Source organism: Colias eurytheme, chromosome 2, assembly GCF_061535395.1.
Source record: "Colias eurytheme isolate Ceu_HAF_F1 chromosome 2, ilColEury1 Martin Lab GWU primary, whole genome shotgun sequence".
In the NCBI taxonomy this organism is placed as follows: Eukaryota; Metazoa; Arthropoda; class Insecta; order Lepidoptera; family Pieridae; genus Colias; species Colias eurytheme.
Window position 1 is genome coordinate 4851504 of NC_142981.1, and position 21455 is coordinate 4872958.

At 34.2% G+C, this 21455-nt stretch overlaps 1 protein-coding gene across 1 annotated transcript in view; it reads left to right on the forward strand.

The window, feature by feature from the left end:
- The window catches only part of LOC149910297 (T-box transcription factor TBX20-like), a 59073-nt gene that overhangs the window by 29666 nt on the left and 7952 nt on the right, over positions 1-21455 (forward strand). Inside the window, exon 4 of the mRNA XM_090112191.1 lies at positions 4417-4690. Within this exon, the coding sequence (XP_089968317.1) occupies positions 4417-4690 (274 nt within the window). The remainder of the gene's footprint in view (positions 1-4416; positions 4691-21455) is intronic.

The window sequence follows — 21455 nt, forward strand, 5'->3', positions numbered from 1 at the left end:
ATATTTATGTCTCCATTATTTTTCATGTTCCGTGAATAAAGTTCCTGATGAAGAGGTTGTCTTCGAGCAACAAATTGATCGCTGACTCGGTCGAAATGATCGACTCGAAAGTCAAAATATCGTTGAAATAAATAATTGTTGCTCATTTTGCGAAAACGTTAGTCATCCACACAAAGAGCTCGAGACGAGTCGAAGACCCTTCCTTTTTATAAGTAAGTAATAAAATGAGCTCCATTTCGCACGATTACCCGCGAGACGACGAAACGTATCAAGCGTCAATTTGTGTATTTTTGAGCCGCTATTACAATGACGGGCTGACAGTTCGCGTGACGGCCGTGAAGTAAATACTTTGAATTTATAAAACCTTTCCGTCGCTCCATTCGTGAATTATTCTGTGGGACAGAAATTAAGCAGTTATAATATTTTCAACCTACACAAACCGCTAACCGTAGTACAATATTATCTTAGATCATTATTTATATCGGTTGCCGGTAATTCGATATTTTATTTTGAATGGAGAGATTAGCCCGGTATCATGTGCGGGCGCGTGGCGACGAGCGATGTAACGCGATGTAACGCGATGCAAGAGTGACACAGTTGACACGCCGCACGTGCCGCCATTGACACTAATTCCTTATTAAATTCGCACTCGCTCATTACTAACAGCACTTACCGATAAACTCCTCCGAGATATTACATGTATAATTGTTAGTGCTCTCGTTTTAGATGAGCGTATAATTATTATCGAAAGGTCACAATCGTTTTCATTATTGAGTGCAAATGGGATATCGTAAACGGTGAGCGGGATATCGAGTTGCGTGCGAGTTCTGTCCGCAAACTGGATGACATTTCATGGAAACCAGTCATGCTTCTAATATAATAAGCCATGTAACTACATTATGTAATCGACTGGCGTAAAATAACTGATGAATACATTCAAGATACTTTATCAACGTTCAGTGATATTTCTATGTCAAATATCTATAAATTGTTTTGTACGAAGCCTAGGCTGTACGAGTGGCTTTTTAACGACTCTCTTTTATTATTGTCATCGGTGAGCGCAAATACAATACTTCCTGTTAACATTTCAATTTAACTAAGCGATAATGTTGTTTTGTTGATAATCTAATTAATTCTGATAGATACTATGCAATTCCGGAATTGATAATTTTACTACCTAGGTACCTACATGTATGCATGTGTTAATTAAGGTGGTCTCATAAAATTGAGGTACTGTCACAGGTACTGTTAAAAAAAAATAGCGACAGTCTCGCGGTATAATTCAAAAGAATTTAAAAAGTATAAAACTGTGTTAAAAATGTATTTCCATTTTATTACAGTTAGGCCTTTATTTTTTCATAAAAAAATATGCATTCGTTAGTAAACTGACGGCTACATAAGTTTAATGTCTAAATGAAGGTGTACGGAAATTCATCAGATGAGTATCTTAAAGTCAAACATTTCAATGCTATACATATATCTGACTTACATTTATTTGCACATCTGTAAATACCGTTAACTTATAAGGTCAAATTTATCCGAGTTTTTTTAATCATTTTTATGCAAAAGACGGCAAAGACATTCCTAATATAGGTATATTTGCTTTTGTTTTTTTTATGGAGCTTCTAGGTATTAAGTCGTATTAATATCACGCTCGAGTAATCATGATTGTCATCTTGTATACATTTAAGAATAAAAACTAAAAACAATTGCATGTCAAATAATATTGAATGGGCACTGTTTCGCGCCTCTCACCGGAAGCGGTTTCCCATAATTGTTCCCAATTACTTTAAATTACATCCTTCTCGTACATACTTATTTGTCACAAGGCTGCGGCTTTTTCACCACATCGTCATCAAACAGTATAAAGAAATGTAAATAATTTACATTTGCCAAGGAGCAGTGAATTTGTGCTCTTATAGATTCTATTTTTCTGCCTGTTGTCCGTTACTGTAATTATTAATCAAGCTCTTCGTGTAAGCACCTTTTTAAATACTGTAATTACTTATTCTCGACTGTTACACACGAGCAATTTTTATTGAGTTCGCTTTATTGTTGAGGTCAATTATCTTGATCATCCATTTGCCAACTGCAGAATATATTCACGTAGACGCGGCTGTGAGACTATTCTATAATAATTATTTATAACGCTTATCAGTGGAAATCATGTAGCGTTTTTTATTAATGAATTATGCAAATGAGACAAAGTAGCCTCGTAGTCGACTGACAACAGGTTTATTGACTTTAATATCCGTAAAATGTATAATTTTTAACTGTTTGCATGCAAAGGCTAATTGCTTAATGAAATGGATATTATTAAACATCATTTCGAATGCTCATTCATTAACTTTCAACAGTCAACTCGTAATGCATTTGCAAAACTGGACTCATGAGCAAATGTTACATTTTTTTAAGGCAATTTTTAATTATCAAGCAAATGAAGAAAGTTTTTTGTATAATAAAGCTGAAAAAGAGAAGGGAGCCTTATAATTAAAGAAACATTGGCAAAACCATCATCAATTTACTGATAATTTTTTAGTATTGTAGTTTTTATCTACTTTCATATTAACATCGAAGTGTAGAATCGCATCACAACAACATAAAAACATGGCGACCTATATGCGTGAAATGTCATTTTGACGATCTAAAGTACAATAAATTGTTAAGCTCGGCTTAGGATTCCATATCTATAAATTCAAATGTTATTTGACTGATCAGTTTTATGTAATTTGTTGATTGGTTTCAAATGACCTTCACTCATTATGTCTCAGGTAAACGAAGAACAAAATCCTTTGGTAATCTCGATTATCTCTCTCGTATCTAGTAAATATTACCTAAATCATACTTTGAATATGTTACAAATTACAATTCGACACATCGCTAAATGTTTACTACGTTAATGTTGCTGTGTAATTTTGTTGAAAATTGACTAGTTCTAGAATTAATAACTTATTTGGAAAAATAATGAGTTGTGAACTTGGTATAATTTGGAATAAGTCGCAAATTATCTGTCGTTGTTTTGCATGACGGCAGAAAAATGTCTATCTTTTTGGGTTATAAATCGTTTCGTTTGCAGTTCATTTCATCAAAGTGCTTCGAACTGTTTGTGGCATTCAAATCGCGATCGATTGCAGGCCGTGATGGATGTAGCTCATTAGGCGGCCGAGCTGGGTGGCGCGCGACACACGCTCTCTCATAAACGCGCCTGACAGCGACTTATTGTCGACGACGAGCGATCCCGCGCCAACGATACGGATCAACTATTCAAAACGCACCTTAATACGATTTATTTATGACCGCTCACCTCGACGATGCCAACAATACACCGTGCCTTATCGTCGCGTTAAGGTTCTGCCTCTGAGAATTTTATAGGTTTCTCGCATTTATTATTACACTTATTGGAAGGTTGACACTGCGTCCGTGTTTTATGGACGCTAATATTTCTTTCTTTCACTCCTGCGTTTTATGATACACTGCAGGAGTTTTATCGTAGGCTCGTATTCATGTAACGGAATACATAGACGAGATGGTTGGAAGTTTATCCTGGACAAGTGTCCGATTATATTAGTGGACGAACAAATTTGGGGGTACGTTATCTTATCTATGATTGCTTGTTTAACCTTCAAAATTATAAGAGCACCGTTTAAAATTGAAAAAAAGAATGGTTGCGTTATAAATAAGCAGCGGCGTGATGTTATCGCCATCGGGCGGCAGGAAGCGCTTCGGTCCATTTAGGGGTGCATTAAAATCGAATACATCATATTTGTTTGATTTCCTAGTTCGCGTTTCACCCTGTAATTATACAAGTCACCGTCCGTGGCTGGATCCCTGGCGTTTTTTTGCTTAGATGCATTAATGGTTTTTGTAAACACCATATGTTTTGTCTTTTTAATCAGCATTTCCCTTAATGCTTTAAGAACTCTTAATGATTTTTTGTGATATTAATTGGTTATATTCTATTACTAAGCAGTAGTGGCTCAGTAGTGAATACCTCGGACTTCAAGTCGATAAATTGATGGCTCGAGACGAGGCGAGCTTGCAGGAATTATTCAATTTGTCTGTGCATATTCATAGCATAATCGCTGCTCGAAATGACGAAGAAAAACTTCGTGAGGAGACTGACATGTCGAAGGCTCAAAAAGATCCACAACATCTGCCAATCCAACCAGCGTGGTGGCATTAAGGCCTTTACCCTCATAGGAGGCCTCCTTAGGTCCGTATCCCTGCACTGGGAATATAATGGGCTGCTGATGATGATTCTATTATTACCTATGCTGTTATAAATTGGTATTAAATCTAACGGTTCATCTGATTTATGTATAACTCGGATCGTATCATACATGTTACTAGCAGATCAAATTTCATACTAAACTTCCGTACCATAACCGGCTACATTATTTTTTGTTTTATTTGTAGACGCATGTTCCCGACGGTTCGCGTGTCGTTCGGCGGGTGCCGCGCGGAGGCGCGCTACGCCGTGCTGCTGGACGTGGTGCCGGTGGACGGCAAGCGCTACCGCTACGCCTACCACCGCTCCTCGTGGCTGGTGGCCGGCAAGGCGGACCCGCCCGCGCCCGCGCGCCTCTACCCGCACCCCGACTCGCCCTTCTCCGGCGACCAGCTGCGCAAGCAGGTCGTCTCCTTCGAGAAGGTCAAGCTCACCAACAACGAGATGGACAAGAATGGACAGGTTGAACTTTTACCCTCCTTTCAATGCAGATAATGAAAACTCTTTGCTTTACAGTATCGTTTTGCTATACATAGGTACATAATAGAAGTTGTCAATTAGTTATGCATGTTTTTGATATACAGTTATGGTTGAAAATAAGTGCGTGCTCGCTACGCACAATAAATATGTAACTTATTCGCTCGATGTCATGTTTTCTTTGCAATGAATGGGAAAGAAAATAATTTATCTGTATACGTCTTTCTTACTTTCTTTGTGGAAATATTGATAGTTGCATCGTTACAAGAAATCGTAACTGTACATTCAGTAATAAAAAAAATATATAGGTACGGACCTATAGGATACAGGATGAAAATAAATCATGATACGTGTCAGTCCAAGCGAAGAAAACATAAACGTTGACATTACCTTCAAGGTATCTCGGGATGGCTTCCTCATGCGTGTGGCAATTTTATAGAATTACGAGTGAAATTACGGCGTAGGCGACACCTCAGGCGTCGCGGGGTACAGCGTAATGAGTGCGTTGTTGCCAACAAATTAGTCGCACATGTCGCGCGACAGCCGGCTCTGTCTTGCCTACACGCAGGTGCTGCGCTGATGCAAATGTCATTACCCGCCCACTGTAAATAGACCCTCAGCGGGAACATTTTTATAACTAAATCGTTGTTCACTACGCTGGTCGGCTCCCATAGATAGCCAATGCCGCGTCAGTTACTAACAAAACGATGCGATATTATCGAGCTATTGCTATTAATTGATTTCATCAGACCTCTGTTTGTTTACATAATATCCGTAGATAACGTTTTGTAGCTTGTCAAAACGGTGGCTGTTTTATGGGCTTGTTAGTTTAACAATAACAAGTTTTAATGTTATGTTTGCGATTATTTTGGGATATTTTTATTTTAGTGAATATAAATACATTATGTATATTCACCGCCTCCTCCTTGGTACAGTGGTTGACGCGTGAGCGTAGAACCGAGGGGTCCTGGGTTCGATTCCCGGTGGAGACGAAGAAAAAAAAATGTCTCGGTCTGGCAGGACACAGAAGGCTGATCACCTACTTGTCCCTAAAGAAAATCGATCAGTGAAAAAGATGTATGAATAATGCATCTGCCCCTTACCCCACTACGGGGACACGGGACTTCACTTAAAAAAAATATATAAACCACGTTGTTACATATTTGTATATTGTATAATATGTTAGATCGACCAACATATCGTGTTTCTAAGTCATAGAGCAAAGAAACCACTGCTAACAATGAATCTTCCTTGTAACTGTCGTTTTTTGTAATATTCAAGTCTGGAGTCTAGAATTTACATCATATAGAAAAATAGTAAAAATCCATAAAAAGGGTAATTATTACAACTGTAAAAAATATATTAATTTCACGTTAAGAACGGCACAATGAGTGAGAGGGCAGCCAAATGGAACAGGCAGGGCGTGGTTCGGTGATGGATGGACCAACTCTGACGAAAAACAAACCTAGGCCTAATTAGCTTTCCCATAACGCCAACACCGATAGCCATCGTGTCCATACTTACAGCGCAACAGCAAATTAAATTTACTTAATTGAAATACCCCAAGATTGTAACGTACTACGAATTGTTAATTCAATCTTTATTAGCATTTTAATGTGAACACGCGAGCGGACATATTAAAATTTAAATTAGAATTCTTTGTTTTTGTAGTTATGTCTTATAGCAATACGATTTACCGAATTTAATAAAAACGTCTAATGAGCAATAAATTATTTAACCCGGAACTTGCGTAGGTCACTTAATACTTTTAACAATGTATCCGCCACGCAACGAGTCGCACGCGCGATGGAGACTGATTATGGAACAAAAACTCTATGAAATCCACGAATTAATCATAAGCAGCGGTTACCGGCTGAAGTCCAAAAACACAGAATAAATGCTACTCAAGAGCCTTGTAAGACTTAAGTACTGTGTGAACGCAGCTTTAATTTATGCGGTGCTTATTTTAATAATTACTAGCTTGATGAATGATACTTTGTTTATGCAAAGAACCCAGTTCCAAGTTAGGACTTGATTGCTACATCAAAACCGTTCTAGTTACATAAACCTTTCCAAACGATGAACATTCTAATAATTTAGATTTCTGTCCTCGTTTTACAAAATTATGTCCATCAAAATATTGTTGGGACTTGCGTAACTTTATCCGTAACGAAGAACTTTTCCCTAAACACCGTAATAAAAAATAAGTATCGAGGCATATTAATTATTCCTGTAATTGTAACGACTCTTAATAATGACAATAAGGTACAATGATTACCTTCAGTAACAGTTCCAAAAATTCTTCTCCTTTTATCTTTCATTTTATTTGACGCATTTCCTTTTTTTGACGTCGAAACTGTAAAAATGGTTTAATAAACTTACAACGTCATAAAATATTAACTTGAAGATCGTGAATAAGTAGCGTTGACGTTTATTTGTTTGAAAGTTAAGCTTTAGGAAAAGTGTCAGGCCGCTTTGAGTTAATCCAATTCCGATTCGCACGAAACGTGAATTGCGAACTAATTCTTTAATCTTTACGTGTAAATGTAAGGCGTTTCGAAAAATACGTTTAATTAATGGATATACGTAAATTGTTGGTTTGTCCGATACTAATGACGAATGTGCTTAATGATTTATGGGCGGCTTTTTGACCGTTTATTAAACTAACGAATATTGTTAAAACTACATAATGATACATTACCTACTGTTGAACTTGTAATTATAACCGTATTTCCGAAAGCGATTTGTTTAAAATAATAAATCGGTACCTACTCGTACATGCCTTTGTTTAAATTTGGTACTACTGTTTTGAATAATTTTGCCTTTATTTTGATATTATATTCTTACTATTGTTAAGAACAACCTCATAATTTTTTCGTTCATATATTCAATTCTAATTACTGAAGTATATCATTACTATTCAGTACCAATAATTATTGTATCCAATATTTGATCCGAATGTCAAGCTGTGACTTTGCTTTGATGAATTAGTTAACAAGTCTTACAGATTCAATACTCAGATAATGTATGAATATATCGATTGTTCGAGTCGGCCTTCAAATTAATATTCAAATAAATAAAATACACCGTTCTCCATTCTCGCAATAACTAAACACTAACATCAATTCGCGAGCGCTTGCGTTTTTAATTACTGTTGATATTTTCACGTCGTTAACTTGCACGAACATAAAAGTTATAAAAACAAATGCAGACAGGTGATTTCATTTAGTAGTGTAATGTAAATATAAATTAATAAGTTATTTCGAGGTCGGTGGCGTCCTGCGGCGCCGTCCGTACACCTACACCTATTAAATACACCTCGGGAGCAAAGTTATAATAATATTAAAATTTAAGATGTCTCATTACTATCACCTAAAATACGCTGGTGATAAAGGCAGTATTCAATAGCTTAACTACATCTTCTTAAATGTATATATATTTTGGATTCTATTACGTATTGACGACAGTGTATTTTTTTATTTACATTTGCCCTTTTTCCCAACCTTGAATGAACAACAAACAATGTAATCGTCTATTTTTATCCATTATCGCATAATTTAGTTTTGTAGTCATCTATAGTATTTTGCCTTAACATCATTGTTATGAAATGACACCTATGATGTAAACAATACAATTACAATGTTTATATTATAGACAGTATGAATTATTATAGTATTTGATTTTTACAACCTATTGTACCTAAATCGATTCGATCGAGCTTACTAAGATTTATCGCTTTTTTTAGGAAAAACCGAATTTTAAATAAATATTCAAATAAAGTAATAGGTCTACTGAAATACATTTAATTAGGAATTAAAATTGCTGCCTACTTTTGATGAAAGTTTCGAAAATTGGATTAAAAGTATAACATTACTGTCATAATTAAGAGTTATAAACAATATTAATGGCAGCGAGTTGCGGGCGCAGCGGTAGTGAAGTGCTGTAAATCATACCAAATGCCATAACAGGTGCAAAGGTATCTTGAAGCTTTTCATTATAATTCCACACTCTGACAAGTGAATCAATTAAATTAAATTACATCATATTTGCTTATGATATAAGATACAAAACATGCATATTCAAAATAAACGGTGTTTTCAATTTATTATTGGTTTGGTATGTTAATCTCTCTGTGACTTGGTGAGAAAAAACTTGTACATTTATGAAAAGTAAAAGTTTACGAGTCTATATTGCATAATACGTAATAATTTCTATTGAAATATAACTCGCAAGTTAATAAAGTCCGGGTAGTCGAAGTGAGTCGAACTTATAGCGCCATTGTGAAGTGCGCATTTATACAAACTGTTATGAATACTAAAGTGTAGTACCTTCGTGCTTTTCTAATATTTTACTGAGAACGTAATACCGAGAGGTTATGACTAAACATGTAAAATAATATTAAAAATGAGATGGTGGCTAATAACGCCTAATGTCTAGAAATAGGCGAGCACAGACTTGAATATCGTCGATTAAATGGAAAAATGACATTTTTCAAATTTTTTGGAAAATAAGATTATCACCTAAAACGAGTCTACTTATATGATTCTTTTATATGTAAAAACGACACTTTAAAAAGTTCACGCTAAGTTCACTAGATGTCGCAAGTGTCATTTCGATTCTCTGTGGTCATCCGCCATTATGATTGTAGAAAAATGTCCCTCTGTGATTTGCCACCGGCCACGACACTGAACACACGTGCGTTTTTGAAGAAAAGTGACATTTCTAAAAAATTGTGTTTGGGTAAGACTATAAAAGGTAAGAAATATTATAGAAAAATGTATTTCTTTGAGAAATTACCTTGTTACTTTGAAATTGAACTCCAACTATGACAATATCTTAAATAGAAAAAGGTCATTTTTAAAAATGTGACTACGTTTTGTGAAATGGAGTTAGTGAAACATGACATATTTGGACAAATTACATTTTTCTATATAGTTTTTGCACATTTAGTTGCATGAAGTTTATCAGAAAAATGTCATAATTTTTAATATGACTGTGTTTGTTTATGAAAAATACTTTTTGTATGGATTTTGTAAAGAAATGTCGTGTATCTTGTAAAATTAAACGCATTTTATGAGATCTTAGCGTTAAAAGTACAAGTTAATAATTATTATACTACTAGCTTTTGCCCGCGACTTCGTTCGCGGGGAAAAGTTACTTTCGGCAGTATTTTGTTTTGACCAATAGAGGGCGCTATATGTCCGGAATAATTTTTTTTTTGTAATAAAAACTATCCTATGTACTTTCTCAAGTTCCAAACTATGTCTGTACCAAATTTCACACAAATCGGTTCAGTAGTTTAGGCGTGAAGAAAAGACCGACAGACAGACAGACAGACAGAGTTAATTTCACATTTATAATATTAGTAAGGATTAGGATTTTTTGATTCTATTATTTTATAATTTTTATTTCATTTTTATATTTATTATACTTTTTAGGGTTCCGTAGCCGAATGGCAAAAAACGAAACCCATAAAGATTCGTCATGATTGTCTGTCTGTCTCGTATGCCACAGCCATTTTATTCCGAGACTATAAGGATTACACAGTTGAAACTTTGTAGTTAGGTAGATGTACATTCTGTAAACCGAAAAACGGAATTATTTAATCGGATAGGTCTTTAAATTTACCTGGAGGTTCTTAAAACCCTTCATGGGCGAGTCCGACTCGTACTTTTCCGGTTTTTTATTTGTGTCTGTTTTAGTAGACGTGGTATCAAAACGTAAATCATATTTTACAATTTAAAATTATATTACATCAATTGGCTTGATTAGTTTAATTCTTTGTTTTAGGATGAAGCGTGGTGAAAAAATGATAAAAATGATTATGTCCAAGGGACTTTCTGAAAATAATCTTGAGAAGAATGAAGAACAGATAACTAACGTATCTGAAGTAGTTGTCCAGGGCTATATCTCAGCTACAGAGAATATAGAACCATCAAACATAGTATCCACATCCAAATTTTGCGAGATTATTAACGTAGAGCCACTGCAAACTGATTTTAATTCCATACGCACTCCATTGAATAATTTGAATAACAATGTTCAGACGTCGAATCTTATTAGCAAAAATTCTTTTTCGGATTCACAAATTACTCCATACCTGCCGATTGATTAACCTGGGCCTAGTAGGATTATTGTGCGAACTCCCGTAAGTGATTCAGTATCAGAAGAAAGTACTGACGTTCTCCATTCCAAGATTTCAAGCAATATAATAATATCGGAATCGGATATATCCTCTGATGATGACGATAGTTGTTCCAACTCCATACCTGATAGTCAAAATGACTTCTCGCCTGACGATACAGATAATGACCCGGATTTTGTACTACGCGAAGATCTTGCAGTGTCATCATCTTCGGAGGATGAAACCGCTACAATTAATGATAATACAGTTCAGGATGGAAATGATAAAGCGAAGAAGGGCAGAAAAAGAAAAGCTGTTCCTGAAGAATGGAGAAAAAATAAAGCTAAGCTATTAAGAAATTGTGGAAAAGCGTATATATCGACATCGAAGTCTTTTTTTATGAGTAATAAAGTCTTTAAACCTAAGTCACAAAAACCAATGCCAGAAAGACAAATGAAACCAACATGTACTGAAAAATGTAAACTGAAATGTTATAACAAGATTAGTGAGGAGAAGAGGCAACTTATTTTTATGAATTTTTGGAAACTGGGAGGTTTAGATAAGCAACGTCAATTTATCAATAAACATGTAACTGCAATTAAACCGAAGTACAGATATATTCGCGAAGGAAGTACAAGAAAAGATTATAATCATGCATTTAATTTTGAAGTTGACAGAGATTTAATTCGAGTTTGTAAGACTTTTTTTAAAAATTCTCTGGGTATATCAGACAGACCGATTAGAACAGTAATTTCAGTGCAAAACTCTGTAGTTGGGGGTTTTCTGAAAGATGACAAAAGAGGCAAGCATGGTAAACACAATAAGCTTGACACTGCAATTATTGATGGGATTAAAGAACATATCAATTCTATACCTAGAATTGAAAGTCATTACTGTCGAGCTAGTACGAGCCGGGAATACATTGAAGGAGGTCTCTCTATTGCACAATTACATAGAGACTATGTTACAAAATGTCGTACAGAAAATGTTCCTCATGCTGATTATCAAATATATTACAATATATTTACCAAAGAGTTCAATATCTCATTTTGGTCTCCAAAAAAGGATCATTGCGCAGCTTATAATAATGCAGAAGATAAAGAGCCGTTAAAAACCAAATACGACTCTCATCTTTTTTTAGAAAATCCGTGCTTGTCATATATTTTTTTTTATGTAGAAAAAAGACACTTCTTGCTAGAAATGATTCTATTTCTAAAATAAATAATTAACACACACACCACCTAAAACCCCTCGTAAATACCTTCTAAATGATATATGACACTTCTATGTAAATATAACACTTTTATAGAAAAACGAATTTTAATGAAACTAAAAAATTCAAACGGTTGTACTGTAAAATTTGTACTTTTTGAATAAGGTCATTTTTCTATTTAACCGACGATATGCCAATTTGTACCCATCTGTTTTACGCCTTACTAAAACTTAAATTGCTGGTGTATGTAGATAAGTCTTCAAAACTTCGGTTTAATGGTAAAGGATAAAATTTGGCATCTTATTATCAGTTACGCCTGCAATTCTATCTAGGTTTAGACGTATACGGTATAGTTTAGCGCCGTAAAGGAAATAACTTGTTGATAAGGTTTGAAACAAAATAGTATATTTGACATTATTTATTACCTATTACCCTTTTTACAGATAAAATCTGTTGAAATATATTTGCATTTAGAAAGTACATTCTCATTTTGCAACGAGATGCGTTCACGAAAATTGTCAAATACGTAGTTACAATGGTTCCTCTTTGACACTCATACATATTATAATTACAAAATCCTGCTTGTAATGGCAGCGGTCGAACGAAAATTCTTTACACTTGATTTACATAATGTTTGTTTGTTTTGAAGACGCGCGTCAGAATGTTTACGACGCAGTCTGTTGTCACCTCCGTTGTCGGCGCGCGATCACTAAATCCTCAACTTTATGAAGCCCTAGAGGAAAATCTTTGTCTCGTTACTTAGCAACTAAAAACTCGAACACAAATCACTCTCACCTGATAATTATTGCCGATAGAATTCGTCTCTAAGCAAACACGTCCGCTTGGAAACTCACGTTTGTATCTTTATGGGTAACCGCTCGTCGAAGTAAATTGGTCGTATTGAAAGTTGGACGGAGTTATTGCACATTGTTTTTTCATATAATTTACTGCAAACGAGTGATCACAGTCAATATTTACTCGGCAGTTATGCAACAGTATTTTTCTACGCGTATTCGTGTCGGATTGCCGATCGGAATGTGGTTTATTTGTAAAAATACTGGTAGTAGGGAGCATTGTATGCAAATGCAGTTCGGCGGTTGCTCTCGAAGGCGGGTTCATTTAGCAGAGTTATGAGCGTTGACTATCTTTATGACGCGATGCCATTGATAGGACAAGGTGTATTAATCAAAGGCCGTAATGATACCTCGAGCGGAGTCGCGGTGTCCAGCGCGGGTCGCCTTACCTCCCGGAGGGCGACCGCTGCGACAACACATTTCTCACTTCAATTTGTGGCCGTATTTGATTTTTACATTCGCCTTACTAAATTTAATATATGATGCGTTTTAGGATTTTTTATTTCCGTTTTTAATTGACTTTAAAGAAGTGATGTAGGTTGCTGGTAACAATGTTAAAATTTTAATATTCATCTTATTTTTATAAATAATTATTTTATTAATATTAATACCTATATACATTGTATTAAAAACATTTTTTTTCTTATTTGTAACTTTATCACCATTCACCAACCATCAAGTATTTGTATTTTATTTATAAATACCTAACGTTAAGTATGTCAATAATCAATAATCATTTCCGATTACCTACTCACTGAGCTATAGGAAAATCTATCTTACTCTCTTTATGTAGTTAGGTAGGTATATCATCTTAATATTTAACTCGTATTTTACAATAGTTTTTACATTTTACAGAAGTACGTACCTACGCGTACGTACTAATTATGAATTTGCGAACAAGTTAAATTCATAAGTTTATACAAAAGAAGCTGATATTATTAAAACTAATATGTTGTGTATGTAGGTAGGTGTATTTATCATAACGTGTCATAACAGTATCTCATGAATATTTATTGGCAACAAAAATAAATTAGTTGTATTTGATAATGAGCACACAAACTATATTATAACATGTTTATTAAAATTATTTTTTGTTTTATTATGTGTAAAATTCACGATTATATCTCCAGAAAGGAACATAGCATGTTTTGATATTCTATTCTGTATGCGAATACGACAGAAATTCCCCTTTCAAATGAAGTTTTGTTCAAATGCTAAAATTAAATGTTTAACATTCTAGAAATAATTGTGATGAGCCAGTTCATTCCATGTACATTACTTACGAGTTACGTAGAATACCTACTCAGCCATTGGGGATAATGCATATTGGAATTTTGCAAGATGATTAACAAGTAATAAATCTTTATTAAATATTGCACTGTGGTTGCTCTGATGTTATGGGTTTTGCGCAATTTTAGAGAAAGTAAAGGATGCTGATAGAATTAGTTGTAATTTTTAACACTAGCCTATTCATAACTGTTAATAAATGTATATTAATTAAATATACAATGAACATAAAACTATAATTTTTGTATTAATTAAGTGTCATAGATAACTCAACAAATGAGCAGACGATTGCCACCTTGACATTAAGAAGCAATAAAACGAATATTTCCTCAACATAAATATTATGTTACATCTACACGACGGTATTGCAAACGGTATGCTGTATGAGAAATGATATTTGCAAGTACTAAGATCTGAGGTGTCGTCATAATGTATTGAACGAATAATATTTGTGTGTTTATGGACATTATTCTCGCTATAAAAAGGGATCTGTAGCTGCACGGATAACTAATGAAAATGCCAAGAAATCCGCTACTTTAAAGCGTCGTATCTCATCGTATAAGGCGACTGTTGACTTAACCCCGACATTACGGGGACAGTCGTGTACAAAACAACATTGAGAACGACATATTTTTATGCCCACCACAAAGACTTATAAACAAATAAAAATTAACGCTGGTCTGGCCTGTACCAAAAGAGATAATCACACGCTAGAATAGATATTAAAAACATCATATAGGTCGTATTTCGATGTGAATCGAATCAGATTTAATATAGTTTTATTTGACACAGGATGCTTTAAAATTAATAGATATAATAATTTGATAAATTAATATGCCATAATTACCCATTCAAAATTATACGTCGTAAATATATTTAATTTTACGGATCATTCACAGTGACTTCACTGTTTTGAATAAAAGTGCCATAAAAATATTAAAATGAACACATTTAGAGCTCGGCTGTTCAATGTTCATCGCCCACGTCCAGCGCTTTGCTCTGTTGACATCTCATAATATTGAATGGACACCGTGTTTGCATAAATAAATCCATTATTTTTACTGTAGAAGTGACAGCTCGAATCGAATTACTTATCATTTTATACGGAACTCTACGTTTATTAATATTCGTTTCGTTTAATATCAATATTTGTTCTAGCGGTCAGTAAATCATAAAGCTACGGTGTCGGTTCGTTATCGGCGATTAAGTTATATTAATCAATGTTGATAATAAAGATATACGCTAGAGGCGACTACTTTTCATGTTCCCATTCGCCTACGGGTAGGTAGTGTTGGAATTGGTTGGTAAATTAATTCTTTTACGTCGATTCGTCATTTATTTACTTATTTATTAGTTATTAGAGAAAGTAAGACCAAGAAATGAAAGTCAGTCATATATTTTATTCTTGCCTCGATAATTATTTCACAAACAAAAACAAACTTTTCCACTTAATTATACATGATTAGATGCGTTGCAATAATTGAGCAGTACACAGCTGAAACTTGCAACATTAGCATTATAGTATATGTGGAGTAAAATGTATCGCATAATGTAAACAGGGATGTGAGCGGGTTCGCGCGGTAGGTATCTGGTGGTAGGTACAAATGAGGCAATTTGTCGGAGCGGCGCGGAGGCGACAATCCGACGTAAGCCCGGGCCTCGCGCGCTAATCGGAATATCGACAAGGCTTATATCAACCTGCCGCCAGCCGCGGCCCGACTCTGGACTGACATCTCACTGTTTTGTCCTCATTTGCTGTTTTAAAAATGTGAACTGGATAGGTACCTACCTAGTTGTATTGCTCCAGTAGACGAGGATCAAGAGGTTTTGTTTTGTATTGCAGTTTAGGTTTTTTGTAGATTAAATAGAAAAATTTCTATAGGCTATATAATAATATCTAGTCTTTGATCTAAGATATCAAAAGGCTTATCTCGATATTTGGTTTGTGCTTATCTACCAGCCCCGGCTCGAGTCCGGACTGACAAGTGACATCTTACTGTTTTGTCTTCGTTTAGATCGATCTAGAATCTAGATGCTTATGGGATGTTTGTATACAAGTAGCTTGTACACTAGCTACTTAGACGTTGTACAAGTTAATCTTTTTGCTATCGGTTTTATTCCAGTAAAAGATTGTTGAGTAGCAAATCTTATACCTATCTTACAGTTTATTTATAATTTTGCACGCCTCATAAGCGAAGCGTTGAGGTGGGTACTACTGTCACTTCGCGCAAAACATCTGATTTTTCAAACTTAAAATGTCTTTATGTATCATACATTGCACTTGTGATAATACATACACACACATATTAAGAAAAAACACTATTTTTAACATTCATGATATTTTTGATGTCATTTTTGTTATTTAAACTAGTTAAAAAACAGTTTAAAAAAGTTCTGTCTTGGACGTCCGTGTGTCTGTATGTGCGGAGGATTTTCTTGTTAACACGATAGCGACCGAAATACTTTACTAATCGAGTCTTTTTTTTTCTCTTACGCTTGAGTATGCTCAGGAATAGAACCCTTTCATTTTTCAGGGTCTGATTCGATGTGGTTTAATTGTTATTAAATAAACAAAAATAATAATTAATAAATAGTTATTAAAAAAAATATGAGGCGTGCACTTTTGGATTTTCCAAACTATTGGTATTTTATAGTGGGTAAAGAAATCATAGAATATTACCAAGTCTGTATGTAACATAGGTACTTATCCATTGAGGTATCATTATATATGTATTTTACGAATAGGTACATTTTTTTAAAATGAATATTTATTTGAAAAATATGTTCTTACCTATTGAGTTTATTCTCATTATGTTCTCGACACTTTTAATTTATATGACAAGGCTGAGCTAATGGATAAACAAACATTTGGCCATTAGTGGACAAACATATTTTGGTCTATATAAAATATTAATAATATGATTCTAAACTCGAATAATTTTTCCGTTATGATAATACATTTTATCGCTTAATTATCATTATTAATAGCTGTCCGAATATTAAACGTTGGTAGCAGGTTATTAATATTCAAAAAGTATTATAATGTCAACATTGCCTATTTTGAAATAGCTTTATTAATTGTTTCAATGTGGTAATCAGAAATTTTAACCATTAATTAATATAAAATCGAAAAATATAAGTTTAGAACAATCAATCAAAGAATATTATAGTTTTTTAAATGCTATAATAATTTATAAACACATCTGGGTACGCTTATGAAACCATTAAAAATAAATCATTCATTTTATTAACATACTTTAAACTTTTATCATTTACCTAGTTCTAAAGGACAGTCAGTCAACAGTCCTTATCAACATAAAGCATTTAAGACGTGCGACTCGCTCAGCGGTCGGGAGCCATCTGTCCCCCTCTGGCCGCCATACCGCCCCTCCCCACGGACCTCCCAACGCCTCCCCACCGCAAGTATATCTATATGTTGGTCTCCCCATCGTGCTATATTATATCTTACTTCTTAGATATTAAAGATTAATATCGTTCGGTTGATAAAGCAAGGGGCGAGGCCGTACATCCCTTCAAAGCGATGCGTGTCGTCGCCTCAGTAGGTACGCTATCACGGCTTAGCTGAAGCGAAACTGTTTGTACTAAAACAATTTTATTATAATATTGTGTTAGATACTTTGAATCATCTTTCACGATATTTAGGCTTAAAAAGTTAAAAGGCATATTACAATTTATTCCATAGTTCATTTACCTACCCAGTAAATTCAAAAAGTATTTTCTATAGAAGAAGATAAAACATAAAGATCACAAACCATTTATCCACAATTGAAAGTGAGATGTTTTTCTTATTCTGAAGTCATATTAAATAAAATCCTTAATTTAAAATAATAGATTTATTTCAAAGGTCTACCTATCAGAAAACTAAATTCTGCAATTCTGTCAGATTTTTTCTGACCTACAAAATGATGAAGGTCTGGTGATGCAAAATTGAACAAAACATGCAAAAAAGTTAAATTTTATCAGCAAAACAACTAGATCACAGAAACCAGTTAATGAGTGATAGCGTTAACCCTATAAATCAATATTGTTATAAATTATCTGTATTGGGATTTGGGAATGATGTGGGTGCCATTTTGTTATTTATTGCAACTTTTTATCACCTGCAAGTAAATCTTTTGTTGTTTTATGAAAGACAAATAAGTCGCATTTGCGAGATAGAAGCATGATTTACGATTATTGATTGATTGGTAAACTAATATGGATCATAATGGAGGGATCAATAAGGCGGTAAAAAAAACTGGAAATCAAAGTAGGTACGTGGATATTGCTATAAAAAGTTTGCAATCATAATTTATTAGAAAAGAGTTTTATTGGTTTTTTTTTCACGCCTCTACATTAGAGAGCTAAATGGATAAGTCGTGTAACTTCGTTTTAATTGCCATAAATTGTAAACAGATGAGATTTGTGTGTATTTCTTAATTAGTATCTACCTACATATCTACACATCTTAAATCTTAACTGAGTTCTTTATTTTTCAAAAATATATTTTGTTTTGAAAGATTCAACTTATCTATTTATCTAACTGTTCCAACTCTTACATTCCTACCTACATACCGCAGTGTGTGTATCTTGATTTTTTTTTATAAACGTTCCATTTTTTTTCCTATTTCGTAGTTATAAGTATTTTATAGATATGAGGCATTTCATATTTTTTGGATTCAATTTTGTCTAGATATATATTTCACGGTATAAATACTCTAAGGCACTCTTACCAGTTACCACAAATAGAATCGTGTAGGGTCATTGCGCCTGTTCGCGTCCACTTAGTGCAGTTGGAAAGTTTGAAGGAGAAAATAAAAATGTTCCAGAACAAATTTCAACGCAAAATTTATGTAACGTGTTCAATACATAGTCTATTTTAAGATTTACTTTCAATTGTGTTGGAAATATCATGTGGTTTTTATTTATCTAGACAAATAGCAGAATTAGGCGTTTTACCCAGTTCGCGTCCAAAAATTCCAGTTTGCGTCCACCCGTGGACCAGTTCGCGTCCACCAGCTTAGAAAAGGAATTAAGAGTGTATTGGGTGATATTTTATCAGATAAATGCAAATAAAAATTAGATTTTAATAAATTATTTATTTATGAATATAGTTATTTAATAAAAACCGGCCAAATTCGAGTGGGACTCGCACACCGAGGGTTCCGTATTAACCTGTTTTTTTTCATATGTTTTAACTGTAAATGATTATTTTTTCAATGTTTCACTTATTTGTGCTATAAGACGTTGCTTCGTACCAAACTACAAGTGTCTGTGTTCACGTAAAGTACCCTGTAGGTTTTGATTCCCTTGCGAATGTCGAAATTTGCGAAAATTTGCAGCATAAACGGCTGTATCTTTTGATTGCTTTGGCTTATAAGTTTGATTTTTTCACTGCTTCAAGGGACCGTAGACTTGAGTATTCAATATAAATTTCAGCTTTATACCTCCACGCGTTACTGAGAAAAAGGGTCTTGACAGAAAGACAGACCGGCAGACGGGCATACAGACGGACGGATATCAAAGTGATCCTTCAAGGATTCCGGTTTTTCCTTTTGAGAGATTTTCTAATGAATTAAATTTATTTTTTGTTCATATTATTTTCTTAACCACAGACTCTCATTCTCAAAGATACTAGTCTCATTCTTAGAATACCCATTTTAAAATGAAAAAATAGCATAAAAATTTGCTAATATAAATGAAAATTTAAATTATCAACTTGTAGTCTTAGTCAAAAATTTACAATCTATTTTAAATTACATATTTTAACAAACAATTCATTGCTAAGTAATGAAAAACAATGTGGACGCAATATGTTCTATTGTTATGCACTATAGGTATAGTTTGCGCCCACCGTGGACGCAAAACGGAAGTTGTACAAATTCGGTGTAGTAATTCGCGTCCACCTTATTTTAGCTATTAATTGTAAAAGAAATAAGCTGATTTATAATCCATACTATTCCATGTTTTGTTAGCAAAGTAAAGAAACAGTTACATATTCAAAAATTCACATTTAACAATAAGATACTAACCGTCAAACGCGACGCTACGCACTATTTTTTTCTTAAAATCCCGCGCGTTTTAGCTCTCTCGTTTAATAGCCAAAATTAAATATTTTTTTTAATAGGATAGGCGGTGCGCAGGCATATTTTGAATATGTGTGCGTGTCTCTTATACATTGAGGTATTATCGGACATTTTTCTTATTACAATTTTACTCAAAGTATACTTATTTTCGTGAATTTTCTAAAAGATATCCGCAAAATGGACGCGAATAGGCATGTGGACGCGAACAGGCGCAATGACCCTATATAAATATTTCATCCCACACATTAGAGATCCCAAGCATACCCCCGTAATTTGTATTGACGATGATTGCCCAAAATAGAAACAGAGTACAGTCACTAATTAATTGTTATCATCAAATCTGAAGATTGTAATTATGAGAATGTTATTGGGATGGTCGGTCCATAATTCATTAAGGCGCAGGTGTGAAAATTAGAGGCGAGCTAATGACGCCAGCCACGCCTACGAACCTTTGATTCCACAAGGTTATGTGGAAGTCGAAGCTGGAAACTCAATTAAAATATCACTTCACGTCTACACCTATTGTGTTTTGGTAAAACGTTAAAATTTTATTGGTAAATTTAAATGAATAGGGCAAGAAATAGCTATACATTGTATTGTTATACAGGTATTGAAACAAATTCGAAATACCTAGATTGTTTGAAAATACGGTTAGGTAGGTATATTCTCTGAGAATTTTTGAATAGAAAAACATCTTCAAAGTTACTACGTTTTAAAATATCGTAATTAGAACTTTTTGCGTTGTTTTTTCTGAACTGGCATACGAAATATTTTTTCTTTCATGCCTACCTACTGGTATCGTTTTACAAGTATATGTACCTAGTACCTACCTATACATCCAAAACAAAACAATTTTTTGCGTCTATTAATTATTGCTTTACATTATATTTACATTTTTATATCATAGAATGCAGTATGTATCTGATCTATACATTTGCGCATTAGTCCTAAAACGCACATTACATATTCAAATTAATTAATTAACAAAGTTAATTATCTCATCAGCGGCGGCAAGTCAGAGCAATTTGCCGACACGGGGACTATCAGCGCGTCACATCGCCTACAACGCAGGCCGACAAATTAATTACCGACAATGTAATGTGATGAGAAATCGCCGCCACTGTCATTATAATACGTAGATAACGCACGCAGTTTTAATAAATTAATTAACGACAGGAAAGCTGCA